Source organism: Esox lucius, chromosome 4 (genome assembly GCF_011004845.1).
Source record: "Esox lucius isolate fEsoLuc1 chromosome 4, fEsoLuc1.pri, whole genome shotgun sequence".
In the NCBI taxonomy this organism is placed as follows: Eukaryota; Metazoa; Chordata; class Actinopteri; order Esociformes; family Esocidae; genus Esox; species Esox lucius.
Window position 1 is genome coordinate 26,894,432 of NC_047572.1, and position 13,825 is coordinate 26,908,256.

General features: G+C 41.1%; 1 protein-coding gene across 1 annotated transcript; it reads left to right on the top strand.

The window, feature by feature from the left end:
• The first annotated feature begins 7,050 nt into the window (after positions 1-7,050).
• ctso (cathepsin O) lies at positions 7,051-13,775 on the top strand. Its single transcript, XM_010899797.4, has 8 exons — positions 7,051-7,363; positions 8,125-8,230; positions 8,377-8,501; positions 9,099-9,266; positions 9,776-9,897; positions 11,329-11,492; positions 11,790-11,882; positions 13,541-13,775. The coding sequence occupies exons 1-8, from the start codon at positions 7,166-7,168 to the stop codon at positions 13,573-13,575; spliced, it is 1,011 nt and encodes a 336-aa protein (XP_010898099.1). The 5' UTR covers positions 7,051-7,165; the 3' UTR covers positions 13,576-13,775.
• Positions 13,776-13,825: the final 50 nt, after the last annotated feature.

The window sequence follows — 13,825 nt, forward strand, 5'->3', positions numbered from 1 at the left end:
ATCAACACACGATTGGTTCCAGTGAACTGTTAATATTACCCACAAGTCATATTTCATCAAAATGAGATGATTGCAATACAGCATGGGAGCTCAGCGCTGGTAAGGCTTTCTGCTGATGCCATCCTTCATGTGATCCCCCCCAATGCCTCCCTCCTCTTCACAACCAAATGTTACGGCCATTTAAATTGGGACTGTAGCATCCAGGGACACACTGTAACCCAATTACCAACAGTCACACCTGTCTGGAGGAGGTTGAAGCTGACGACAAAGGTCATTTTTAAAGATGGACGCCGCTACGGATAATTTGGATCTGATGTGACTTGTCTGTAATGTCATTTTCACCCTAATTAACACAAACATTTGGTTTCTTCTTTTTTTACTCTGGGAGTCAACAAATTATAACACACACATTTACCTCAGGCAGCAGCACAAGTGGGTTTTTTGTTTTTACAGTGGCAGTACTTGACCCATTGAATCGTATGTACTATATTTGTCCAGATATGACATAACTTTACTTTAAATTTTTTTACAGAGCAAATGAAAAGCATTTATTTACACTAAAGTATTAGACTATTGAACCACAGTAACATGGGCTATCAGTTCAGAGGCAGGAAACTGGGTCGATGAAGGTGGAGGCCGTCTGGATATGTGGAGTGGGAACATTTCCTAGATTTTTGTTTCTGGAACATTCTGATTACCCATGCAGTATCAGTTTCAAAGCAGGTTGGCACCATCCACCAGAGCAGCTTGAGCTGTAGGACACATCGGGCAACACACCTCAGCCAAACCTTTGACAGATTCATGTGGTATGTGTACAAAAGTGGTTGATGCAAAAGTAATGGGTCATATTCAACATATCTAATGATGCAATTTCCGTATAAAGACTGTTTTGTACTAAGCCAAATTATATTTTTATACATTAATACAACAGTTGTTGTCTAGTGAAAATAAATATGAACTATGATAGTGTAATGACACAGTCATTGACACACTGTACAAAATGTGGTTATTCATTCTAGCTGTTATTATTCTTCATTGTAATAGGCCCACAATGTTGCTTTCTCAAGTCCAATTTAGATGACAGTGTTTTTGTTGCATAACAATTAGAAGTTGTCCTTTTCACGTTTAGAAGTGTCTGCTTAAGTACACCACCTGTTCACATTGCTGTTAGCATAGCTAGCATACAGAAACCAGGGACTCAAAGTTGTTTATAGCTGTAATGCTATTGACAGGTGAAAATAACATTAACATGTGCTAGAGTTTGAAAGAATTAACAAATGTTGGAGTGTCATACTCCAAATATTATCTGAACATAGTGTGAAATACATATATAAACAACAGCCTAAATGTTCCCATGCTTTGTCCCACATTTCCATTGTTTTGGGTCAAATTCCATTGACCTTTTCAACATGTGTTAATGACAATTTGAACACTAATTGGAACTGTCTGACAGTTCTGTGGCCTGATATAGGTCTAGAACCATGTATATTCTCATTTGTGATAATGATCAACAAGTAATGAGGAGACAGTCAAGGAACATTATCAGTGACTGTGACTTGATCAATGATTTGGCCCAAAAGTAGTCAATGCAGCACTGACTGGAGGTAGACATTACTAAAAGGAACAGGGCCTTGGATGTTTTCTCCTCTCTTCAGCCCAAGTTGAGGCAATTGACAGCGAGATAAAGAGCCTTCTCGAGGAACAAGAGCTACTTATCTGACCTGTTAATTGTCATCAGTTACTGTACATCCAATTAAAAAAGACAAAGTAAATTTTGAATGACAACATAAACTATGTGGATATGGAAGACAACCTCCACACAGTATTTTGCATTAAATGACAAAGGCTTTCTCTGAAAGGAGATTTTAGCTTGTAGATGTGTGATATCTGAGATGCCCGTCAACAGCCCTCCCAGAATCATGTCTGGCAAGGAACAATGAGTGGTGGCAAACAGCTCTCTCTAACTGACAGTTAATGATGAAGCAGGAAATACTGCCATCATGAGGACATATTAAAAATGATTCATGATTCCAAGTTGGGCAGCCATTTTGTTAATCAATACAATGTTCTACATCTTCTAACCTATTTATCTAAAACCTTTACAAGCAAATCTGGATGGATCCGAATTCGTCCACAGATCCCCCGTCTAAACATTAAACTATGTTTGCATATGACATTTTACTAATTTAGCTAACTTTATTTACCATTACCTACCTTGTACAAGGGCATATCAACCTGTTTTTTACCCATTTTTTGTTTCAAGATTCAACCCAATGACCTTTTAATTACTTGCCATAGCTGCTAGGCTACCTGCCAGCCATTCTCTCACCTCGGCTAGCGTGACAGACAATAGACTAACATTGAGGTGGTTCCCTTCCTGTGTTGACTAGTCATAACATTGCTGAACACCACACAACTTCATAGGGTCACACCTTACCTCCAGAGCCGCTGCTCTCGCACATTAGGGTGACCTTTTCCCAGAAATCACCACACTCCCGCTGAAAGGTGTGTGTGTGTGTGTGTGCGTGCGTAGCTGTGTGTGCGTGTGTGTGCACGAAGCAGGAGGTGCTTACACTAGCCTTTTGATGTGGTCATTTGGACCCAGGTTTCAGGGGAAGTGGTGGTTGCGTGACCTTGGAAGTTTACACAGATGAAACGTCGTCCTCCAGGATGTTTCCAGCTGAGAAGGGAACAAGAGGTACATTCTTAAGGATGTGGCGAGAGGGAGGGAGGCAGGGAGTGATGAGGTGTCTGTGGTGTTGCCTGATGTTTTGGGTTGTGTGTTACGCCATTCATTTAAATGACCCTCAGCCCCTAAATCAACTGTGGAAAAGTCAGATCTTTCCTACTCTCCATAGACCTAGACTGTGTGAAACAACATATTTATTATATCACAATATAGAATACATATGAGACAATATAGAATACATATGAGACAATATAGAATACATATGAGACAATATAGAATACATATGAGACAATATAGAATATTATATGAAGAGCACTTAGACATGTGTGTCTGTATGCGTCGTGTTGCCGTATTTCTGCATACGTGGTTGTATGTTGCCGTGTGTCTCCGTGCATGGTTTTGTGTTGCCGTGTTTCTCCATGCGTGGTTGTGTGTTGCCGTATGTCTGCATACGTGGTTGTATGGTTGTGTGCTGCCGTGTGTCTCCATGCATGGTTTTGTGTTGCCGTGTGTCTCCATGTGTGGTTGTGGTTTGCCGTGTTTCTCCATGCGTCGTGGTGTGTTGCCGTATGTCTGCATACGTGGTTGTATGTTGCCGTGTGTCTCCATGCATGGTTTTGTGTTGCCGTGCTTCTCCATGCATGGTTGTGTTTTGCCGTGTGTCTGCATGTGTGGTTGTGGTTTGCCGTGTTTCTCCAGGCGTGGTTGTGTGTTGCCGTATGTCTGCATACAGGTTGTATGGTTGTGTTGCCGTGTGTCTCCATGCGTGGATGTTTGTTGCCGTGTGTCTCCATGCGTGGGTGTTTGTTGCCGTGTGTCTCCATGCGTGGGTGTTTGTTGCCGTGTGTCTGCATGCATGGGTGTTTGTTGCCGTGTGTCTCCATGCGTGGGTGTTTGTTGCCGTGTGTCTCCATGCGTGGGTGTTTGTTGCCGTGTGTCTCCATGCGTGGGTGTTTGTTGCCGTGTGTCTCCATGCGTGGGTGTGTGTGAGTTGATGGAAGAACGATTGAATAAATAAAGGTTGGTTAGTACAGCAGCTACAAATCTAAGGAAAAACCGCTTCTGACATCACAGCACCGCAAACACTCATGAAGGCAAACTGAAAATGGGATACATACTGTAGGCCTGCCCTGTGACCTGTATGACCTTATCCACATTGTCCCTCCCACTAAGTCAATACATCACAGGCAAAGGACCTGCAGTTTTAAAGGTGTAAAACTCAAGGTGTATTGTGAGGAGGAAACACAACTTTTCCATAGGCATGTTTCTATCCAGCCTTCTCAGACTTTCTCTGTCACTATTACACTGTTATCTTACCATTCTCCTCTTGATGTTCGAATAATCTGTTTTGATGTAAACCAAAAAATATGATGAATAATTAAAAAAACAAAAAAAACAAAAAAAAGACATTTCACCCATGGACAGATCATTACATCTACTCAGGCCAGCCGATGCAGTCGTTGAAACATCGTCCTCAGGGCTTCTGATTGCAGCATGTGCATTTTTGATCGCAGTTGCGTAGCAACCCATCTCAAACCCGATCACAGTTTTACCCACCAGAACAGCTCCACCTCCTCCAGAGAACTGTCACTTTGGCTTCACAGCTCACCACATTCACTTGCATATGACAGTGTTCTACAGTTAAGTGATAGCGAATTTGAATTTAAATCTGTCTGACAAGGTGCAATATTCATTTTCAGCAGTTTTGCCACTATGTAATAGTTATTAAATATGGGCATACTATCAATTGTGTTCCTATGAAGCAGTTAAAGCTGTTAATTTCAGCCAATATATTTTTGGTGGATTGACATTTTAAAGTGGATAACCTAGAATAAATTAGAAACTCCCGGTGAAATGTTCATTTCAAACACCCACATAGCCTCTTGAATCTTTCAGTTGCACAAGACATAACCTTATTTCACCATTCGCTTAATAAAGAATTGATCATGCTGCCGTCTGCTGAGAAAAAACAGGGCTTTATTAGATAACTGCGGTTTAGTATTCTGGGTACATCATGACACACACACAACACACCCACATAATGAATTGAGGGGCAAGCCAAGCGGGATTCTTTATTATGCAGCCATGTAGCTGGACGGTGAGTGTGTCTGATTTATGTTGGGAGGCTTGGGACCGATTTGTCAGATTGAAGAGAGAGAGAGAGAGAGAAAGAGAGAGAGAGAGAGAGAGAGAGAGAGATGGAGAGAGAAAGCTTTTAGGGCAGGGGCGTCACAAAGCCTCAGTGTGCCTTTTATTTCCAACCAATGCCCACAACACACACACCAACAAACACATGTACACAACTTGAAATTCACAGACCCTAGACGCTGAGGTTTTTCTTTACGGCAACAGGATGTTCTAATGTCGACCTGCTCCCCATTGTGATGACAGGAAGGCACATATCTCCAGCACATGGCTAGCTGAGGACACCTGAGCACAGGTAGGCAGGCAGGCAGGAAGGCACTTATCTCAGCTCTTTTCCTAGCTAACTCTGATGTTTTTCTAGGCCACTTCAAATGCCTGGCTGGTCATCTGGGACTGAAACATAACAGTTGCTTTAGCAGCATGGACTGTATGTAACCAGGTGTTCTGTATATCTAAGATGAAAACCCATACATGCCCACTGGTCATTCGCTTGGTTGGGTTCACATTGCAGCTCCTCCCATTTTTCTTGACGATAAACGACTTCTGTTGGCACACTGTATTAGTCAGGTGTAAACTAAAATGCTGTGTTGAGTTGTTCTATAGCTCCAGCAGATCTATAGCAGCCCGTAATTTGAACCAGTTTCTCACCTTACCTATTTCCAAGTGTTCAATTCGCTTTGCCTTGTTGCCACGGCTCCCGTTGGGTTCTGGAGAGTCAAAAATAAGGACTCACCTTCTGATGAAAATACAGCTTTTGCCCTTTTGTTTCTTACAACACTGATCCCTCAAATAAGAAATCTTCCAAGAACTGTGCACATGGAGAAGAGGGCTTCTCTGACTAACTGAACAAAGGAAATAAACTAAACAATAACTACAATAAAGCTTGCTGTAGCTTAACCGGCCACAAGGAGTTATTAGAGTGCAAAGGGGCAGGGAAACCCGGTCCATAATCGCTCCCACCGCAGACGTTGCTGAGCCAATTTTCACCTCCCTTCTTGGACAGCCGCATCATTTAAATACATCGGGTGGTGAATCATTTTGAAAGGTCTTGTACGTGGCACTGGGGTATAGCACCACATTACCTCTTAAACATAACAAGACATGATCACCACAATGTTGACACTTTCAAAATACTGTTATTATTTTCAAGAACGTCTAAGACAGTGATTCATTTCTGCCCGGTCTATCCAATTTTGGGACCTGTTGCTTCCCATTGAGGTTAACAAAAGGGAGAAGAACGTTGGTCAAAAGAAACAGCGCCTTACAGTCTTCAACTCTAGCTATCGATGATGGAGTTTGTTTTGTTGTACAGTACTTTATTGAAATTAATTGTATTTTAATTGCCAAGGCGAGTCTCCGCTGCAAATGCTAGACTTTTTCACTAGCCTGTCAACAGTTATTATTTTAATACAAGTTATTTGCTGAGTGCTGACTTTTCGAGGAAGACTTGTCGTTCACTTGGATAGAAAATATGCATCCATTATCTGGCTAAGTATAGTAAAAAGGCGGACCTAACAAACTGCGGGAATTATGAAGGTGAACAGAGCAGAAGATTTATACAATAGAAATGTCCTTTCCCCTTTTTAGAATATTTAACATATCTCAGTATTTAACAAATAACATATCTCAGTAACTGAATGGTTTGGCCTGGCATATTATTGAACTGGTACAAAACAAAGGAATCTGATATTCAAAGGTAAAGGTAAAGATTGTTTTCCCTTGGTTTTCCCTTAACATTAAGTTTTATTACAAGCTGGGACGAAATATAGGGGAAATTAATCCCAGGATGATTTCCAAGTTCTTCAATTATATCATCCACTTAAACAACCACCCTATCTGCATGTCGTACATGAGCTACAAAAATTAGGCTGCAGGTTTTAATGGTACTAAAGCGCCCTCAAGTGGACTCGACTCTTTCCAGGAAACCATCACATACTTCCTCTGATTACATCGACGGTCAGATGGAAAACATATATTAACCTGTACAATCGATTCATTAAAAAACAAAATCAATTAATTCAGTAATGGCAACGTATTTAATTTACTATGGCCCGATTTTTCAACAATGGCTCAATTCAACGCCGATGAATTGGGGAATGCTCGATATGTCAAGGTACATTTTTGATCCAACCGACGTTTACATTGAAGGCAGCTTCCGCTATCGCTTAAATTCCATCACGTTAGGCCAAAGCCACATAACTCAATAGGGGGCGGTATTCTCCTGAATGGGTATATTCTCCGGAATTTGGATCAAAGATCAATTGCGAAACGAAAATTGAGCACGAACTTTAAACTATTTTATGCTATAATGTAGTTTGTTCTTCGCTTCAAATGACGATTGCAACTCTGTTTCTCATTTTCCTCCTAAACTTACTTGGCGATGTTACTCCTAAAAGTCGCGTTTGGGAAACTGTGAGGAAGTCCAACTTCTCTGCAGACACCGATGTTTATTTCAAGTCGTTTAGAGAACTGTTTAATAGGACTTACAAACTCCCCAGCGATTATTATCGGAGCAAATCTTATTTTAAGGTAGTCCTTTCTGTTTTATTTTGTATGCTAGTATTATGTGCGCGCAACGTTTGCGTTTTAGGCAGTAGTGAGCGTTCAGTCAATAGCGATTTGTGTAGGAAGAGGATATACTTGTCTGGTCTGGTACTGATTCTGTTTAACCCAATTTGCTTTTATAAACAGCAGCTATGTTTCCAATGTGGTCAGTTTAATTCAGACTGGTCTTTGAAGGTTACCAGATCTTTAAAGGTTACCAGGTGAAAACTAAGATAAACTCCATCACAGGTTTACTCAGGTTTACTTTCACTTTCAGAAAGTAGACTTGTAAATGAGGCAGCCTACATTGCTAGGTTGATTTGGAGGAATCCCAGCCCAAATATAGCTTGCCTATACACCAGTAGATTCATATTTTTTTTTACATTTATTGAAGCAATTATCACTATGACATTGTGGACATAACTGGCCTGGTTTTCCGTTTGATGAATGATTCATATTACGATCATATATATGTTTTCTGCTTACACTGATTACCCATATAGCGGCGCTATTAAAAGCAATTGATGCAGCATTTTCAAAATTACATGGTAGTACCCCCAGCATCGGTGCAGCAACCTTGGGGGACGGTGTTTACTGTACCCTTGTTATGAGTAACCAATACATGTCAGAATAGTAGTGAGTGATGCTACTAAATAAATTGTGGTTCTTCCCTGTGGAAAAGAGATCGCAGAAGAGTTGTTTCTTGGTCTACAGTGTCAATCGGCCACCTCTGTTTTATGTTTCAGAACTCTATCAAAAGGCATGCGTACCTCAACTCATTTTCAGCAACCCCAAACTGTGCAAAGTATGGCATTAACCAGTTTTCTGATTTATCAGTAAAGGAATTCAGAGGTAATTATTAAAAAAAATATGTAATTTCTGCAACTAAACAGCCTAATCATATTTCAGTTTTAAATCTTGCTTGCTGGGTTTGTAAAAAATAAATGACCTGTAAGATGCGCATTAGCCTTCTTGACCTTTGAAAATGTGTCTTTCAGAGCTATATTTGACCGCCTCGGTGGCAACAACCCTTCCGTACTCAGGCCTGAAGACTGGGGGACTGCCAGCCAAGTTTGACTGGCGGGACAAGGGTGCTGTTGGCCCTGTGCAGAACCAACAAGCAGTGAGAGATTCCTTCAACTTCAACCGTCCACATTATTTCTGAAGGCATCGACACACTTCCTTGTCCTTTTTTTTTTTTTTTTTTTTTTTTTTTAAAGAGTTCAATGAGGAGATTACCTCTGGACTTAATTTTCCCACCATTCAGATACTCTAACCAGGGACTGATTTAGACAGGTTGTTATCACTGTGAGAACAGGAAGGGCAGCAGACCTCGGTGGGTAACATTTGAAAATGCCTCCAGAGAATGGTGTAAGGTGTATATTGTTGTAATCTCAATCCTTAGGCTATTATGTTGAGTCATTTTACCCTGGCCCTAGGCTGTTGCACAAGAAATGCGAGACTGTAACTTTTACATTTTTGTTAAACATTTCCACTACAGTCAGTAGATGGCAGTGAGAGCCCTCAGGCTCTTTCATAAAAATAAAAAATAAATCCCCTCACACAGACATTCTTTTCAATATGATAATTTCTCATACGCCACTGACTAAGAATTAGCCCGCTATTTTCAAAATGTTTTAGCACATTTGGATTTTAATTTTAAGGGTATTTTTTATAACATTGTATGCAAGTGCATGACACCCAGTATCTCCCTTTACAGTGTGGAGGTTGCTGGGCGTTTAGTGTTGTGGGCATCATAGAGTCGGCCAAGGCCAGATCGGTCCAGCCGTGGGAACCGCTCAGCGTTCAGCAAGTCATTGACTGTTCCTACAAGAACCAGGGGTGTAATGGAGGCATCACGACCAGGGCTCTGGGCTGGTTGAATCAGGTCTACATACTGACATTTTTGTGTGTGTGTTTTAGGTCTAACTATACTCATGGGGACCAAATGTCCCATGAGTAAAGTAAAACCAGAAAATATTTGACTCATTGGGACCTTTTGCCGGTCCCCATGAGGCAAAATCAATTTCCGGCTCAGGGTTTAGGTTTAGGGTCAAACTTACAATTATTTTTGGAGTTAGAATTGGGGTTTCTTTAAGGTCCAGGCATTGTTGGTTAAGTTTAGGGTTACGGTTACGCTTTACATCTAGGTGAAGTTTAGGCATAAGTGTTACTTCATTGAGGTTAGGGGTAGATTAGGGTTAGGTTAGGGTAAGGGTTAAGATTAGGGCAAGGGAGAATGCAATTTATATTTTCTGGTCCCCGTGAGGATAGCCATGCAAACCTATGTGTGTGTGGTTGGGGGGGTTAAAGGATGCTCTGTAATTTGAAATGTTTGTAATTGACTGTTCAAGTGGTAACAACTTCTATTTTGTCGATTTGGTTTCTTCCTGTCAGACTAAGTTGAAGCTGGTGAAGCAGTCGGAATACCCATTTAAGGCACAGACTGGGATTTGCCATTTCTTTCCTCAGTCACATGATGGCGTCTCAGTAAAGGACTTTGCTGCATATAATTTCAGGTATTCGCTGTTTAACACCTTTTACGTTGAGTAGTATTTGCTAATATTTAACATTGACACAAGGAACTGAAGTAGGAACTTGTGTTTTCATGAAGTCTTATGACTTGGCTTAAAGCATAGTCAAATTTTTTTGTTGTTGCAATTATGTAGTGAAACAGCAGGGTTACTTTTATATTCTATTCCCAAGTAGAATGCAATGGTACTTTTTTGAGCAACAACAGTGTTTTTTCATGAGGTACTCTAGCAAAGGTTGATGACTGCTTTCAGTTTGAAATCTCTATTTACCAAACCAACATATTGTAGGCTTAGACAGTTCATTAACACACAGGTTCTTGCCATTCACTGCCATCTCTGTCTCTGAAAGTTGTACCCAGTTGTTTATTCAGACATACCTTGGTGCTAGTGCATTGTGGGTAAAACATGACCGGTTCAACATAACATGTCATGTTTATAGTTACTTAATACAGACGTTTATATTTACACACGTACACCGCTGAAGGTCGCACAAAATGTCCTTATGTGTCACTGTGTTGTTGTCGCTAGATGCACCTGCAATCTCTGGGAGCCATCTTGTGGACCTCTTAAAGCTGGGTTTACACCGGCTTTTATTTGTTACTTTCCTGTTTTATTTTTACAACTACAATCATATTAAAAAGTGCACCCCCCAGAAAGTTGTCTTTTACATGTTTGGACACAAGGATATCTGAGCTAAATTCCAGACACATTAATTGATAAAGGTGACCAAATATACCAAGTCACACAAAAAAAAATCTGGAACCCTCAAAGCAATTAAAATAAACAGAAATGCAGTTTCCTTACATGGAACAAGTTTGTACACTCCAACCTTTACCATCACATGAAATTGATGCCTCACGGCCTGGCCAAATTGCCCTTGTTGAGTAAAGCACAAATTCCATTTTGTAACAGGGAGTTCTTGAGGAAAATGTGAGGTCATCTGTCAGAAAGCTGAAGATGAACTGAACAATGATCTTGCAACAGGACATGGTTGGGTTGTGGTCTGTTGCTCAGCTCCTCCCCCGTCACTATCCTAACCAGGAAAAGTCCTTGTTAGGTTGAAGGTGCTTATGGTGGGTGTACTGTGCTGTTATAGTCTATATAAAGATTCCAGAGGTGAACATCACTTTATTTGGACAAAATTAAGCCTTGTAAAATAACACTGGAGACTGACTTAAACGGCCCCCGGACTAAAGTCACAACCTTGAATGAGACGTAATAAACATACAATAAGTTCCAATGCAGCAATTTTACTTTCCACATCAAATCAAGGTTGGGCCTTGAGGTTAAATAGTGCTTTGCTTCTGGTTCAAAATTATTCACTGCATACATTTTAACTCATTTCAATCAAACCTCAACCAGAAGTCGATGCTGAACTGATGCCTTTGTCCTGGGTTGGTGGGTGCACTCCTCCAGTGGGCGCGAGAAGGCTATGATGGGTAGGTTGGTTGCCTGGGGACCCCTGGCTGTGACAGTGGATGCCCTTAGCTGGCAGGACTACCTGGGTGGCATCATACAGCATCACTGCTCCTATCACCATGCCAACCACGCTGTCATTGTCATCGGTTACGACGCCACAGGTATGTTGTCTGCCTACTTATATACATACACCTGCCTGCCCACACTCACTCAGTCCCGAACATTCATACACACACACACACACACACACACACCCACCTATACACACACGCCAACCAACCAACAAGACACGCTGGCAGTGTAGCTGATGTGAATTTTGTCATTTATTATTATTATAACACATACTTATTACTTTATTGGTCTGATGCTGACTTCACAGGCACTGAATACTCTGGCATGAATGGTAGTCTTCGTGCGTGACTGAACAGTCTAAACAAACACTGGGTCCTCTGTTTCAGGCGAGGTGCCATATTGGATTGTGCAAAACTCGTGGGGAACGTCCTGGGGTAACGAAGGTTATGCTTACATTAAAATGGGAGGAAATGTTTGCGGTGAGTTGAGCTATTATTTTCTTCCCGATCCAGTGCTGACCTTGAATTAGTTTGATCATACCGGTCGCATGAGCGTAATGTCGGCAGCATGTTTTACATTCGGAGAGCGCCTTTCATTTAAAACGAAAAGTAACCCGTTAAACTACCTGAAGCATAGTCCCTGTATGTGTTGCTTCTACATGTGAGTGTTTGTTGTCCACACATTTAATTTACCCGCCCAGACCAACCAACCCCTCTGGCCATGTCTTTCTGCGAGAGCTTCCTGTAATGTAAGTGAATGCCTCGACCCTATGGGTCCAATCTGCTGTAATACAGAGCTGTGACAATGAACTTATGGGGCTAGATTATAACAGAGGCACTGACGTCATCACAACCTAGAAGAGAATTCCTACAACATGCAAAACATTTGGTCTGAATCAACGTCTTCATACAACAGGACTTGGAACTGCTTAGCCCCCAGTATCTTTCTCGGGTGTAAGCAACTTGTGATTGGCGGGTGTACATCACGTGATAGGACCGGTGTAGCTCTTCTAAATTAGAGGGTGATCCAGTGTAAGGAATATGTGAACTCTGGGCTTGTTCATTTACAATCTGTCCTTCACTCTTACACTATACTGTTATGGTCTGCAGTTATCTCTTAAGCTTGTAACTCCTGAGCGTTCTTACACACATTCTTCACATTTGAGTCATTTAGCAGATGCCCTTATCCCGAGCAACTAAAAGGAGCAATTAGTGTTGACTGCCATGTTCATGGGCACATCAACACATTCAAACCAGCAATGTTTGTCTACTGATACAACTCTAACCACTAGGCTGCTTGCTGGCCATGAACATCACAATAAGGTTGTTTTGATAATTATAACAAAAACCTGTACTGTAGATATATTCATCCCTAAGCAATGATTATTAATGGTTTCTGGTCATTTGTTTGTTACAGTGCCTTTGTAAATTATTCACACTCCTCTCCATTTTGTGTTCTAGGCTTAAATTATAATTGATTGCATTTGTTTTGACAGAAAACCTGTTTCTAGAAATGTGCCAGTTTATTGAGAAAGTGTTATATCATGAGAAGTGACTTTTGGCCGCCATCACAGCTTCTAGTCTTTTTGGGCATGTCTCTGCAGGCTTTGCACCCCTGAGTTTCTCACATTGTTCCTCGTAGATCCTCTCATGCTCTGTCAGATTGGGCTGTGAGTGTCGGTGAACTGCAATCTTCAGGTCTGCCCACTGATGTTCAATAGTGTTCAAGTCTGGGTTTTTGCTAAGCCACTCGGTGGTGTTCACAGACTTGACCGGAGTCACTCCAGCGTTATCTTGGATCGATTCTTCAGGTGTTTGTCATACTGAAAGATAAATCCTCAGCCCATTCTGAGGTCCTGTGCTCTCTGGATCAGGTTTTCTTCCAGGATGTCTCAGTATTTTTCTCTGTTAACCTTTCCCTCAATACTGACCAGTCCCATAGATATATGATTACTCAATTATAAATGATGTCTGTAACACAGCAAAATGTGGACGAAGTGAAGGTTCTGAATACTTTCCAGACCCCAAGGCATTGGAACTATCATCTATCAATGATTTATTTTCATTAAGATTGCCTATGTAATTGTTTCTGATAAGACAACTTATTCTCGTGCTATCGTTTCTTGTCCACTCTCTAGGTATCGCCGACTCTGTGAGCGCCGTCTTCTTGTGACTGATCCATGGATGACGTTCTTGATTTTCAAAGGGATTCAAGTGTCCAGTACTGCCATTCTCATTTAGCCCTTGTAGAAAAGTTGCATGGAAGTAAAGAAATCTAAAACACATTTTGTCAACCTTTTCCACAAATAATTTTATTGAGACGGATGCATTTTATATACTTCTGATACAATTAAATATATTCCTTTAAAGTCACTTATGATGCATCATTACATGTCTTCAATACACTACACCACAAACACTGT

Excerpts from the sequence above, each read along its gene's own strand:
- ctso (XM_010899797.4), top strand. The coding sequence starts at position 7,166 with ATGACGATTGCAACTCTGTTTCTCATTTTCCTCCTAAACTTACTTGGC. Across the intron at positions 8,231-8,376 it reads ATCAGTAAAGGAATTCAGAG|AGCTATATTTGACCGCCTCG; the intron begins GTAATTATTAAA and ends TGTGTCTTTCAG. Across the intron at positions 8,502-9,098 it reads CTGTGCAGAACCAACAAGCA|TGTGGAGGTTGCTGGGCGTT; the intron begins GTGAGAGATTCC and ends CTCCCTTTACAG.